Source organism: Cavenderia fasciculata, assembly GCF_000203815.1.
Source record: "Cavenderia fasciculata unplaced genomic scaffold Scf_Dfasci-G-o-80e12.f1-5, whole genome shotgun sequence".
In the NCBI taxonomy this organism is placed as follows: domain Eukaryota; phylum Evosea; class Eumycetozoa; order Acytosteliales; family Cavenderiaceae; genus Cavenderia; species Cavenderia fasciculata.
The window spans coordinates 942,887-956,882 of NW_004457735.1; the positions used below are offsets into that span (position 1 = coordinate 942,887).

General features: G+C 33.0%; 5 protein-coding genes across 5 annotated transcripts; 2 read left to right on the forward strand and 3 right to left on the reverse strand.

Annotated features, from left to right (window-relative positions):
- Positions 1-183: 183 nt before the first annotated feature.
- DFA_05198 (uncharacterized protein) lies at positions 184-1,932 on the reverse strand (the record flags this gene model as incomplete). Its single annotated transcript, XM_004360862.1, has 1 exon — positions 184-1,932. One exon carries the CDS (start codon positions 1,930-1,932, stop codon positions 184-186), a length of 1,749 nt encoding a protein of 582 aa, XP_004360919.1.
- A 203-nt stretch (positions 1,933-2,135) lies between these two features.
- DFA_05199 (uncharacterized protein) lies at positions 2,136-5,201 on the forward strand (the record flags this gene model as incomplete). The annotated part of the gene is made up of 8 exons (XM_004360863.1): positions 2,136-2,278; positions 2,306-2,525; positions 2,646-2,734; positions 3,156-3,276; positions 3,349-3,873; positions 3,950-4,508; positions 4,584-4,688; positions 4,771-5,201. The coding sequence occupies 8 exons, from the start codon at positions 2,136-2,138 to the stop codon at positions 5,199-5,201; spliced, it is 2,193 nt and encodes a 730-aa protein (XP_004360920.1).
- A 172-nt stretch (positions 5,202-5,373) lies between these two features.
- Positions 5,374-5,904, reverse strand: DFA_05200 (uncharacterized protein; the record flags this gene model as incomplete). Its single annotated transcript, XM_004360864.1, has 2 exons — positions 5,374-5,492; positions 5,595-5,904. The coding sequence occupies 2 exons, from the start codon at positions 5,902-5,904 to the stop codon at positions 5,374-5,376; spliced, it is 429 nt and encodes a 142-aa protein (XP_004360921.1).
- A 993-nt stretch (positions 5,905-6,897) lies between these two features.
- On the forward strand, positions 6,898-7,860 carry DFA_05201 (uncharacterized protein; the record flags this gene model as incomplete). The annotated part of the gene is made up of 1 exon (XM_004360865.1): positions 6,898-7,860. One exon carries the CDS (start codon positions 6,898-6,900, stop codon positions 7,858-7,860), a length of 963 nt encoding a protein of 320 aa, XP_004360922.1.
- A 199-nt stretch (positions 7,861-8,059) lies between these two features.
- Positions 8,060-12,576, reverse strand: yakA (protein serine/threonine kinase; the record flags this gene model as incomplete). The annotated part of the gene is made up of 7 exons (XM_004360866.1): positions 8,060-10,605; positions 10,673-10,787; positions 10,852-11,209; positions 11,286-11,545; positions 11,593-11,791; positions 11,868-12,064; positions 12,139-12,576. 7 exons carry the CDS (start codon positions 12,574-12,576, stop codon positions 8,060-8,062), a joined length of 4,113 nt encoding a protein of 1,370 aa, XP_004360923.1.
- Between the last annotated feature and the right edge of the window lie 1,420 nt (positions 12,577-13,996).

Sequence of the window (13,996 nt, forward strand, 5' to 3'; positions counted from 1 at the left end):
AGTTGGTGTGTTCGTTTCTACTTTATACTATAATACTACAATAGATTGTTGATGATGAGGGCTCACTCATTCGACTGTGCACTCTCATTGTGAATGATCATTCGTCAAAAAAAAAAATTATAAAAAAAAAAATCAAAAAATTCAAGAAACGAGCCAGCTTGGTATCTATGTTTATTTACTTCATCACTCTTGTTTAATTGATTCTATAGTTGTAGTTGTAGTTGTATTTGTTATAGGTTCAACTTTTGATATTTCCTCTTCACTATCACTGCAGCTGCTGCTATCTTGTGAAGAAGAATTAGTAGAATCGGAATCAGAGTTAGAGTCAGAGGAAGAGGAAGAATTAGAGTCATCCTCTTCCATTTGAAGATCTTTTTCTCTAATTGTATTGGCCAAATGTCTTATAATTTGAAGTACAACATTTCTTTCTGCAGATATTTCTCTTTCAAACAACTTTGCATAAAGAGAGTTGGAAAATTTCTTTTGATTATTTTGTTGTTGTTGTTGGTTAGTATTATTTTTTCTATTATTATTATTATTACTATTGTTATTATTATTTTTGTTTTTGTTGTTGTTATTGTTGTTATTAACTATAGATTGTTGTTGGTTATTAATTTGTTGTTGTAAAATAGTATTTTTTTGAACTTGGATTTGATCTTTGATTTGTTGTTCTTTTTCCAAATCAATATTTGTAGACTCTTTAAAATGTTCCATTGTTGATGGTTCCTCTTGTATTTCATCTCCATCACCATCTTCTCCAACTTGTCCTTCCCCATGTTCAATTTCCATTCTTGTTGTTGTTGTTGTTGTTTTTAGAGGTTCGGTGGTGGTAGTAGTAGTAGTAGAGGCTATTAAATCTACTCCCTCCACAGGTGCAGAAGTAATTCCATTTCCATTTTTATCTATATTATCGGTATTATTATTATTATTATTATTATTTACATTTGAGTCGGTTGTTTTTGTTGTTGTTGTTGCAATAGTAGTAGTATCAGATCCCATACCATTTCCAGTTACAGTTTCATTTTCCACTTTTACTTTTTTTAATGGTTGTTCCAAGTTATTATTTCCAGTTGGTTTACTACTATTATTATTATTATTATTATTATTATTATTATTATTATTATTATTATTATTATTATTATTATTTTTATTATTTTGGTTATTTCTATTATTATTATTATTGTTCTTATTATTATTATTATTATTATTATTTCTTTTATTTTTATTATTTTGATTATTATTTCTCTGTTTATGTTTTGGATCTTGATGATCAGTCATTTCACCTCTTTGTTTTGCTTCCTCTGCCATTTTCTTTCTCAAGTCAATGTTTTCTTTTGATGGGTATCGTTTTCGTCTCTCTTCGAGATACCGTTCGATATCCTCTGGTGTCTCCTTTATCTTGATTTCTTTGAGTCGTTGATTAAACAATTTGATTCGTCTCATTTCCTCCTTTTCGTTGATTCCGTCTTCATCAATATCAACCTCTTCTTCCTCACTTTCATCCCCTTTTCTTTTTCTTTTTGGTTGGTTCTTGTTATTGTTATTGTTATTATTATTATTATTATTTGTCGTAGTAGTAGTAGTATTCGCGGTGGTAGTAGTAGATTGTTGTCCATTATCATTATTATTATTATTTCTTTGGTTTCCTCCACCTCCACCTCGACCTCCTCTTCCACCTCGTCCTCTTCCTCCTCGTCCGCCTCTCCCACCTCTACCATTGCTATTATTATGTCCATTAACTTGTTGTTGTTGTAAATTAGCAGGTTGTTCTGATGGTGTCACGGCAACAGGAGTAGTAGTAGTAGTAGTCTTCTGTTGTGACACGACGGTGGTCGTCGGAATAGTAGGAGCTACTACCTTTGTCGCAGTAGTAGACGGTTGTTGTTGTTGTTGTCGACTACTCGCATATCCTATAAGGTCAGACAGATCCATCGTTGATTACTATTCTACTATCTATCTGTTTCTAAACCAATTAATTAATTAATTAGTGGTTCGTTCGAGAATATATGCCGACAACGAATGAAAACGACAGATTGCAGCGATTGCAGTTGCACCAACTTCACATTCATTTTTGAATTTGTTTTAAAACATAGATATATAAATCAATCAATATATATATAAATATAAGTAATAAGATGTTCACTAGATCATTATTCAGCAAAGTTGGTAAATTATCAACTACATACTCTAGATCATATGCTTCACAAACTTTAGAAGCATCAAACTTTAAGGATTTCCTCAAGAACAATAAGAATGTTGTTGTAGACTTTTATGCCGAGTAGGTACATTCACTTACAATAGATAGATGGATATACAGTCTATCTACATCGCTCACTATTACAAGAACAGTTCTAACCACAATATATGATATTTTAATCAATCAATCTCATCAAATTAGTTGGTGCGGTCCATGCAGACAAATGGCTCCAAAGTTTGAAGATGTTTCAAATAACGTTGACAACAAACACATTGCCTTTGGTAAACTTGATATCGATTCTGCCAACGATATTGCTGCTGAATATGACGTATGATTGATTGATACAGATAGACAGATAGATAGATTAACCATGAATCATCATGATCATGCTTCAATAGAGAATATATAGGACTAATATTACTTACTATTATGACATACATCAATTCAGATTGCATCCATTCCATTACTCATTCTCTTTGAAAACGGACAAGTCAAGTCCAAGTTGGTTGGTAGTCAAAACGCTATCAATATCCAAAAGTTTATTAACCAAATCCCAAAGAATTAAATATACTATTAATAATAATAATAATAATACATACACACATGTACCGAATAACCAATCATAGGTGAGGTTGATCAACACACTATTTATTTTGATTGCACAAACCTGACGACAGATATATCCAACAACAAATTAAAACCTTGGATCCCCTCCAAACATGGAGATCGTCTGTGATCCTTGACACAGACTACAATACTACTATTTTTCCTTCATTTGAATTCATTTAATTTAAATATATATATCTCAATACATTCATCCAATTATGAGTACAGAAACAATTAAAACCAAAAAATGATTATTTAAATTCATCTTATTTTTTTTGGTTTCAATGATTCGAATCATTATTTATTATACATTTGTGTAATTTAAATTATATGTACATTTTATCTTTTAAAGTAGTATAATGAGTAGTAGTTCACTCTCCTCGGGAGGAGGAGGAGGAAGAGGAAGCAGCGGCAATAGAAACAAAAATAAGGACAACCGAAGAGATCGAGATAGATCATCGTCATCATCTGATGTAATGTTAATATGATTGGGTAAACATGATGAATCATAATATTAACTTCAAGTCTTTGTTTCTTTCTTAAAGGATAATAATAATGCAACTCCACCTCCAAAGTTATTGACCAAGTCAAAGGTTGCAACAACATCATCGTCACCGATAAGTAGTGGGACACCGACTACCACTCCAGGAGTTCAACTGTTATCAAAGAAATCTGTTACTCCTACAACTCCAACATCTTCTTCATCTTTATCAACTCCATCATCTTCAACATCGTCATCAACATCATCATTTAATATTAAAAAAAGAGAGAGTATTGATAATAATGTGAATGGAGTTGCTGGTAGTAGTGGATATCCAACAACACCTGTTACATCTCCTATATCATCTACAAAAGTAGTATCTCCAACAACCAAAGAAGAAACAAGTTCACCTCAATATCCTCACTATCAACATCATCATCATCAAAAAATACAACAACAACATCAACAACAACAACAACAATCACCATTACTACAACCACAAAATGATTATTCACCAAATAATCTACCATTGAAATCTGTGAAATTATTGGATAAATCGTTAAAGATATCAATCAATGATTTATTAAAGGTAGGATCTATAGAGAGAGATATATATATATATACTATTTGTTACTTACACTTTTATATACTTTTTGTGTGATTAGTTGTTAACAAAAGATGATGGATTTATGGTGATTGGAGTTTTGGGTGGACAGTCTACAGGAAAATCAACTATACTTTCATCGTTGGCCAATACTACACCAATCATTAGAACGACCACAACAACAAATGGTAAACAACCATCGTCGGTTGTACAACCATTTGATATTCAAACAGATGATAATTTCTGCCTTGGTAGTCACCAAACCAATGGTATCGATGTATATATAACACCAGAGAGATTGATCTATATAGATACACAGCCGCTTCAGTCGATATCAATAGTGACAGAGATGATTGAAAAGAGTGCATACTGTCCGGCAGGTTACACATCTTATGAGCACTATCACTATCTTCAATGTATAAAGACCATCATATTTCTCTATAGCATTTGTAATGTTGTATTGATTGTTCAGGAAAACAAATCAATCGATATTTTAATTTGTAATTTAATCAAATCTGCTTTAATGCTAAAGAATAAGAGAATGCCTGATATAACAAACTATCAACAACAACAACAACCATTGGATTTATCAGATCTACCTGAATATATGGCAAGAACTTGTATGTACAAAAATATTACAAAAAAAAAAATAGTACTATTAATCTAATTGTTTTTTTTTTTTTTATACTTTATAGTATTTGTATTTAATAAATTAACAGAATTGGATTATGAAATTAAATCATTGGATACAACATTGGCAACTTTATTAAGAAAGATTTCATCAAATCATCCAATTGAAAGTTTGTATTAAAGACTGATGTTTTAAAAATTCAAAAAAAAGATCATTATTAATTAACTCTTTAATTTTAAAATATTCAATAGCAATTGATATTCCAGATCATTTTATTTATTCTCAACACCAACATTTTAATAATAATAATAATAATAATAATAATAATGGATTACTATCACCAACTAATTCAAATTCTTCATCACTATCATTATCAAGTAATTTTGATCCTTCACCTATTAATTTTAATCAACTCCAGCAACAACAAGAAGAAGATGACGAACAACTTTTAAAACAACAACAAAATGATACTCCAATATTATCATCATTCCCAAGTTTTAATGAATCTATAGATACTTTAAAAAAGAGATTATTATCATTAAAATCATCAACAAAATTCCTAAAGTCGATAGGTGAACGTGATTGGGCAGAGAATGCATCTAAACTTTGGGAATATATTCAAGATGATGATATTATAGAATCCTACAACAAATTATTAATCACTAAAAAATTTAGAAATTAATAAACCCAAACCAAATAGTACTATTTATGAATCAATGCTCCTTCTCTTTGTTCTCTTTTTTTTGCCTTGATCAAAAATAACTAACTTTTTATTATTATTATTTATTTATTGTTTATTTACATATATTTTAATTATTATTATTATTATTATTAAGATTAATAATTAATTCCTACTATGATGATGGTGAACTACCATCATCACTTAATAAAAGAGGAGTAGTTTCCTCTACTTTTGCATATTTAAATCCATTACTGTATCTTTCAATACTATTGTATCCATAACTAAAGAAATCTGATAATTTTTGAAAGAATCCTGTGAATGTTTATAAATAGATTAGTGTTAGAATGAATGAATATTTATTATTGGAAACAAGTAAAATTTTATTGTACATACCAACATTTCTATTTTCTCTTAATAATTCGATATCTCTAACCAAGTTGAAAGCCAACCCACCATTTAAATTGAATGGAGAGACAATTAATTTATCATAGGATAGTGCAAGCAGTGCAAACCCGTCGATTAAATTGACAAACATTACTTGGGCATACAAATGTCCTTGCTGATTACCAAGACACCATTGATAAACATCATCTCTTGACCATTCCGCTACATCGAACTCTAAAACATCAGCAATGTTATTGTGATGAGGTTTAATAACAGCTGGTGATGAATGGAAATTTGGTGTTGAAAAGGTTGATGACATCGAGAGAGAGCAATGAATAGAAATAATAATTAATTGAGGGAAAAATTAATAAAATAAAATAAGGGATTGTATAATGTATTCAAAAAATACAGGAATCTAGGTGATTTTTAGGGAGGAATGAATAAGTAATTAAACAAGTAAGTAAGAGTTGATAGAGGAGGTGACCTATTTTGAGGGGAACAAAGCGAATGAGTGGAGGAAAAAAAAAGAAAGAAATAATAATAATTTTGTTGTAAAGACTCCTCTTTACAATTAATTTGATGGATGATGATGCCACTAAAAGAATTCCTGTTGTATTGGAATAAAATTTTGGTAGCGAGCAATAACAATACCCTCCGCTGCTTGTATTGTTGTTGATGATATATTACAGGGGATTAATTCTTCATTTTTTCATCTATCACCAAATCAAAACATAAAAAACACATTAATTGTGTGATATTAACACAACAATCAATGGATGGATGTTTGTATTATATTATGTTCGCGATCCCCACACCACCCCATCTTATGATCAATCAAACAGTAACTTTCTGGAGGGTGGGTTGATGGATGAGGGGGTTGTGAAATTTAGTGGAGGGGGGGGGGGGGGTAGGTAGTACTACGGTTCATATCTGACCTGATTGATCAATCAATCAGTTCATGTTTGATTAATCTACTCATATCTTTCTTTCATTCTTATTTATGAGGTGCCTCGAGATATTAATTTTTAGTTTTAAATAGGTTGCAAAACAATTAATTGTTTGAATTTAATTTAATTTTTATAATTCGGGATGGGGAAAAGATTTCTTTTATTTTTAAAATAGGTTTTCACTCATGTCTAAACAATAATATTATCAACAATCGAACACACAACCAAGTTAGCAAGTTTCTTTCTTTCTTTATTTCCATCATTCCTTCTTTATCTATTTCATTGACCTATATATATCTAAACTATCTCTTTTTCTATTCTATTCAAATATACAGTATAATTATGTGAATTGAATGTTGTAACAAATGACAAGAGACAAAGACAAGAACTACAAGAGAAACAATGCAGAACTGAATGAAACCCTTTCTTTAGAGTCTTTGATTCAAAGCGGTTGGGAGAGTTCGATGCATAAATCCTCAAAGACACACCAATCATGCTCTCCTATTCCACCGTTACCAGTCGGTGTTACGGCCCAAATAAATACCTTGATTGATCAATTCTATATTCCAAATGCTCATTCTCGAAATACAACTCAACAACCTCTAAACCCAACCAATACTTTTATGTTTATCAATCATAAAACCAACATTAACAATCATATCAACATTGACAATCATATCGACAATCATATCAACAATAACATTAACATTAAGGAATTAAATACAAAAAATCATATCGACAATCATATCAACAATACCATTAACATTAACATTAAGAAATTAAATCATAGAAACACTAATAATAATAATAATAATAATAATAATCCTATTGTTGAACAAAATAATAATACCTCTCCTCCAATAATTCCTTCTTCAACATCACCCAAAGGTGAAAAGGATTTGGTTAATACTAGTACTGGTATTATTACCAATACTAGTACTGGTATTTCCAATTCTAGTACTATTACCAATACTAGTACTAGTATTACCAATACTAAGAGTACTATTTCCAATTCCAATTCTACTAGTAATGTAAATAATAATTCTTGCAAGAGTCACATAGATCGTAATAACAATATACTAAGTATAGTTAATTATAACACATCGGAACCAACAGAAGAGATTTATGGTGATGATGACCCCATAAATAATATGCCAATCCATTACTCACAAAGAACATGTAATCATTTGTGTCTAACATGCTACCAAGAAAATGGAAATAATTCATCAAACACAACATCCAAACCATTATTTCGTGTCATCTCAGAGGAAACCTACCAAACAATGTTAAAGAATAACGAAATACTCAAGAAAAGAAATACCAATTGAGTGGGCTACCCTCTACACATCTCTTTTAATACAAGATTCATCAATCACATTTATTTTAAATAATTTATTTTCACACATGTATTATTTACATTTATTGCCTCACAAAAAAAGAATAAATCAAGAGGAATCATTGCTCCATTTTAGATCTAAATATCTATTATTTGCCATTAAACAACATATCATAGTTTAGTTTATTTGTTTATGGAGGTGACGAAGTATCCCTAAAAGTTCCAATGAAAAGCTTTCTATTCTGATTATTGGCTTGATTTTGATCATCAATTTGTTGTTGTTGCTGTAAATTTTGTTGTTGTTGTTGTTGCTGTAAAGTTTGTTGTTGTTGTTGTTTTTGTTGAAATTGCTGGAGATGTTGTTGTTGTTGTTGTTGAAGTTGTTGATGTTGTTGATGTTGATGTTGTTGTTGTTGATGTAAAATTTCAGTTCTTTCCTTTGAATGAATATTATAAAGTTGTTGTTGTTGTGTATGTGATTGAGGAATAAAAGGTGGTGTATTTGGTGAAAGTGTTGATTGTTGAGGTTGTTGTTGTTGTTGTTGTTGTTGGAAAGACATTGATTTACTTGGTGATTGATGCTGCAATGATCTGGTAGAAGGAGGAGAAGTCCTTGAAAAGGCATCATTTCTTGGCCTGTTTTTAATGGTTTTGTTTGGTTGTTGTTGCTGCTGCTGCTGTTGTTGATGTTGTTGTAGACCAGCTGAAATTCCAAAGTTTGTTGGAGGTGATTGTTGTAAAAGTTGGGGTTGGTTTGATTTGGAAGGTGCGGAATAATTAGAGTGTGGATGGGATGTTGAGAAATGATTGTTAAAATTGTTGGTGTTGTTGTTGAAGCTATGGTAATGTTGATTCGAGCTGTTATTGTTGTTATTAGTAAATGTAAGGTTAGATGAGCTAGAGTTTAATTCGTTAAAGGTTCGATTAGAGGTGGGAGGTGACTGTTTAAAGCTGCCACCACCCATGGCACCACTATTACTGTTGTACGACGAGGGAGGCGATTGAAATATTTGTTGTCTGCGGTAGTCCATTGGCGTGACGTACGGGCTGAATCCAATGATCGACGGATCGTCATAGGAGGAGCCGTCATTTGATCCTTGGATCGAAAACGGAGGAATCATGTAGGGACTAGATGGAATCCAATTTCCGGGTGCACTACCGTCGCCAATTTGTAATCCATTAAATCCACTTGCCATGTCATCCATCTTCCAACCACCACCATTATTATTATTGTTGTTGTTGTTGTAATGTTGATGCTGTTGTTGCTGTTGCTGATACCGATTGCCCACAGGACTAGAGTTTTGATTTCCACCACCATTTTGTTGCTTTTGTTGCTGTGAAGTTAGTTGTGGAGTCACCTCGAGTGGGAACAACATTTCCTCGGATGGTGATCGATCGTAAATCAAGTTGTCGCCTCCCAGAGACATGAGCGCGGGGCTGAGCGTGGGGTCTTGCATCATGGCCGCGACAGATGAGGAGGGGGGCTGGCTCGACAGCAGCTGTGGGGTGAGTGGAACGCTGTGCGATGTAAAGTGTTGGTGAGGAGACTGTGGGATAGGAGGTGAGTGGGAAGGTGGTGACTGCCCAATCATTTGGTGTTGTTGCTGCATATGTTGTTGATGATGGTATCTTCCATAGTGATGTGGGTGCTCGAAAATCTGAGGAGCAGAATGTTGCAACAAGGTTGGGGAATTGTGTATCTTTAAATTGTTCATCTGTTGTTGTTGTTGTTGTTGATGTTGCTGTTGCATTTGTTGATATTGTTGTTGCTGGTATTGTTGGTCGCCATAACTATGCGATCTAAATCTATTTGAATTGTTGTAATGCGATGGTGGAACACCATGATCAAGATGTATGCGAGGAATAAAAGTGATGGGTGGTGGGGGATACCCTCCATATGGATCTTGTTGTTGCTGCTGCACATGACCCGACTGTGACCGCTTTCTCTGTGGTGAGTTGAGTGGATAAATGGGAGGTTTGTCATTATCGCCAAGTTGATACGATGATGAAGATGATGAAGCCAATCCACCACCATTGCCATCATTCTCTACCGGCGGAAGTAGATCATTACCAGAACTTCCACTCATTATATGTGGTAACATGTGTTGTTGTTGTTGTTGCTGCTGCTGATAGTTATTATTATTATTATTGTTATTATTATTTTGACCTGTTGGAGCATCACTCTTTGATCTACCACGCTTGCTATTGACCATTGTACTGAGGCCATCACCCCAACTATTTGGAAAGTAGCCTGGTGTCGATGCACCACCTGCACTTCCAGCCCCACCTCCCATCAAATAGTAGGTTGGATTACCACCAAACAGCGAAGGGCTTTGACCCAAAGCCAAAGATGCTGTTGTTGGGTTGGCATTATACGGGTTGGCACCATATAGTCCACGAGGTGAATAGGATTCTGGGAAATTGTATTGATCGTTTGACATTTGTTTGAGCGATCCAATCGGGATACCCATACTAAGCTTCTTGCCAAAGCTACCAGCTGCCTGCTGTGAAGACCCTGCTCCTCCACCGATTCCATGGTATTGAGGTGTAAGATGTATTGGTCTTGGAGGTGTTGAAACAACTCTTTTCTTTGCTGGATCTGGTATAAATGGGCCTGTATATGTCGCACCAGTAATAAATGGATGATCTCTAGCTTGTGCTGCTGTCCATCTTTCATTTGGATTTAAATTTAATAAACCACTAACAAAATCTGTAAAAACTAATCTATTTTGTTTTTCTAAAAATAAAAAAAAAGAATATTAATATTTATATTATTATATTAGATTCTATTTAATTATTTATACCTTTTTCAAGTTCCAAAGGAGATATATTTTTCTTAAAAGTATAATTTTGAATGATATCTGGTAGCGTTTTATAATTAAAATATTTCTTTGATTGTGGTAATGTTTGATTTGTTTCCTAAAATTAAATTTTTGTATTAGAATGTTTATCCGATATTCTTTTCTCTCTCTTTCTCTCTTACTCTTGAATATTCTTCTTCAGTTTTTAAAGTATAGACAGTTTTTCCATTTTCAATCGATCTATTAAAATAGTGAAGTGTATTTTTTCCAGTATCCAATAGTTCCTGTGAAAAAGAACCTTTCATATCAATGATTCTACATATTTGGTTATATTCAGAGGTACCTGGGAACAATGGTAATCCTAAAAAGAGTTCTGCCGATATGCATCCCAACGACCAAATATCTATTGAACCTGTATATCCAACATTTGTCAACACTTCTGGTGATCTATAATGTCTCGATTGTATGTATGTATAAACTGTATTGTTTTCAAAACATGCTGATCCAAAATCAATTAATTTAATATTTGGTGAATTGACACTAAAAAAAATAATAATAAAAAGTATCAATTAATAAGTATTAACGGTTCTACACTTTGTTTAATGTTTTGACATACGATTGAAGTAATATATTTTCTGGTTTTAAATCACAATGAATCATATTGGCTCTTGATAAAACAACAAGTGCATCCAAAATTTGAATAAGAAATACTTTGATGAGATTGGTTGATAATCCTCTAAAGTTATTTTGTTTGATCAATTCGAAAAGATTAACGCTTAACAATTCAAACACTATACATAAATGATCCTGGAATATGAAATCATCCAATAATCTTAATAAATTGGATTTGTCTTCAGGATCATATTGAGTGTTTAACTAAATAAATGAATAAATAAAAAAAGAAGGGATCTCTGTTAATAAACCATTGATCTTCTATGTAGAGTATTTGGATAAATTAAACTCCTTACCAATCTTAACATTTGCACTTCTATACCACCTTGATGGTGATATGCAGGTTTGTTTTTTAATATCTTGACTGCCACCAATTCATTTGTATCTATGTTTTGACACTTTACAACTTGTCCAAATGTTCCTTGTCCAAGTGAATCCAATACTTTAAATCTAAAAGTAGAATAATATTATATATGTTAATGATTATGAGATATATACATATCTATATAATAATATAGAATTATACCTTTGATTATAATTTGAACCAATAATATCTCCAACATAAATGATCAAATCAGAGTTTCCATTATCATGACCAAAATTAGATACTCCTTCGGATGGATGCGTTAATACTCTTCGTGGATTCAATGTCGATATATAACTAAACTTGGGATTACATATTTTATAAAGTTGTAATAGATCTCTTGTGATTTTAATGGTTGCCTAAATGAGAGGAGGAGTTTAGTCGTATGTCAATGATGAGATGTATGTAATATATATATATATGAATGACTTACCCCTTTATGAGGTGTAATATTACTCGATTGCTTTGTTGACTTTTGTTTCGGTTGTTCTTCTAGTTGTTGTAGGTTGTTGTTGTTGTTGTTATTATTATTAGGTTGTTTAGATAGATATGAAAAGGAATAGTCATGCAAGGTAGCTACGTTCTTTCCACCACCAATGCTAATATTCCTAGAATGTGTTCGACGATGTGCTGTAGAGGATGATGATGATGAAGTGGCGGCAGCGGCGGATGATGAAGATGAAGATGAAGTAGGAGTTGTTGTTGATGATGATGAGGAAGCTGCAATGATTGTGGTTGTTGTTGTAGATGCTGATGATAACGGTGGTGAGTCGTTGGATGAAGGGTTCTTTGTTGTAGTCATGATTGTTGTTGTGGTTGTCGTTGTTGTGGTAGGTGTCGTCGCTAGTGGTAACGTATCTATGGATGTCATCCTCTCTTTCTCGCGTGGTTTGATATTTGTTTCTTATTGATCGCTCTCTATTGTTGTTGTTGTGAAAGATTGGGGGGGACCGTTGTTCTCTCTCTCTCTTGTGGAAGAAGATGGGTTGGGGAAGTGACCTGGAGAGAGGTTTGTAAGCACAAAGACAACAACAAACCCTTTGCAAGTCCTCTCTCCTTTTGCTACTACTTGTGTGTACTTGATGATATTAAATCGCCTAACTAGTAGTAATAGTAATAGTAATAGTAATGGTATAAGTATGAATAAGTAGTCCTACACTCTAGTTGTTATCGACTTGTCTTGTCCTGTTCAATCTCTTTGACAACACACCCTAATTTAATTGAATGATTGTACGACTGCAAGAGTAAGTAGTACTATATAGTTCTCTTTTGTGATGATGATGATGATGTCGATGATGATAATGTGACCAAGCCAAGCTGAGCTCTCTCTTTTTGTAGTTTGATATATATCTGAGGGGAATAAAGTAAAGCAAAAGACAAGTACTACTATTTTAAATTGAATTTGTGTGCTTTTTTAATTTTTTGATTTTTTCGTGACAGAGAGATTGTACTTTCTTTGTGTGTTTGTTTGACTGAATGAAGCCGCATGCTTTGCCCCCATCACCAACCATTGTTGTTTCAGTTGCGACGCAATCGAATTCAATCCAATTTCAGGGAGGAGCCCGTCGTGGCAGTAGTCTTCCTTGTGCGAGAGAGATGGGTGGGTGAGGGGTGAGCGACGTTGATTGGGCGCGCGCGTACGCCTCTTGCTCGATCTTTTCGAGAATGCATTCGATTCGATTGGGGAGGAGGAGGAGAATCTCATCTGCTGACGTGCCTGCACACACCTTTTGACCTAAAAATAATTTTACCTCCCCGCTCACAATAAATAATACATACATAGATTTATCTACTTTAATTGTTCCAATGACTATTCAGACATATCAGATCTCTACTCTCTTTAATTCTTTCTCTAGCTGGCTATTAATATAAAAATAAAATAAAATAAAATAAAATGAATTTTCTATTTATTACTGTAAGCTCACAAGTGTCACTTTGAATCATCGCGTGCGTGTATATTTATGTACATATCTTGAAGAGTAAAATATGGTGTAAAGCTAAATCACAATTGTCTTGATCAAGACTTAATATTAAGGTATCTAGATCATTGGAAGTGGGAGAGAGAGAGATACACAAAGCTATATTAACCTCAAATAGTCGAATAGATTACTTGTATCAGTTTGCGACTTAATAGTGCAAAAGGTATATGATTGATGAAGATGAAGAGTGTATTCAAGTGGCAAAGAGAGAGAGAGAGAGAGAGAGATCAATTGCAAAGGAGGATGAAGAAAATACAGAGATAACAAATAATGACAAGATCTATAGATGTACAACAACCCGACTCCTATGGG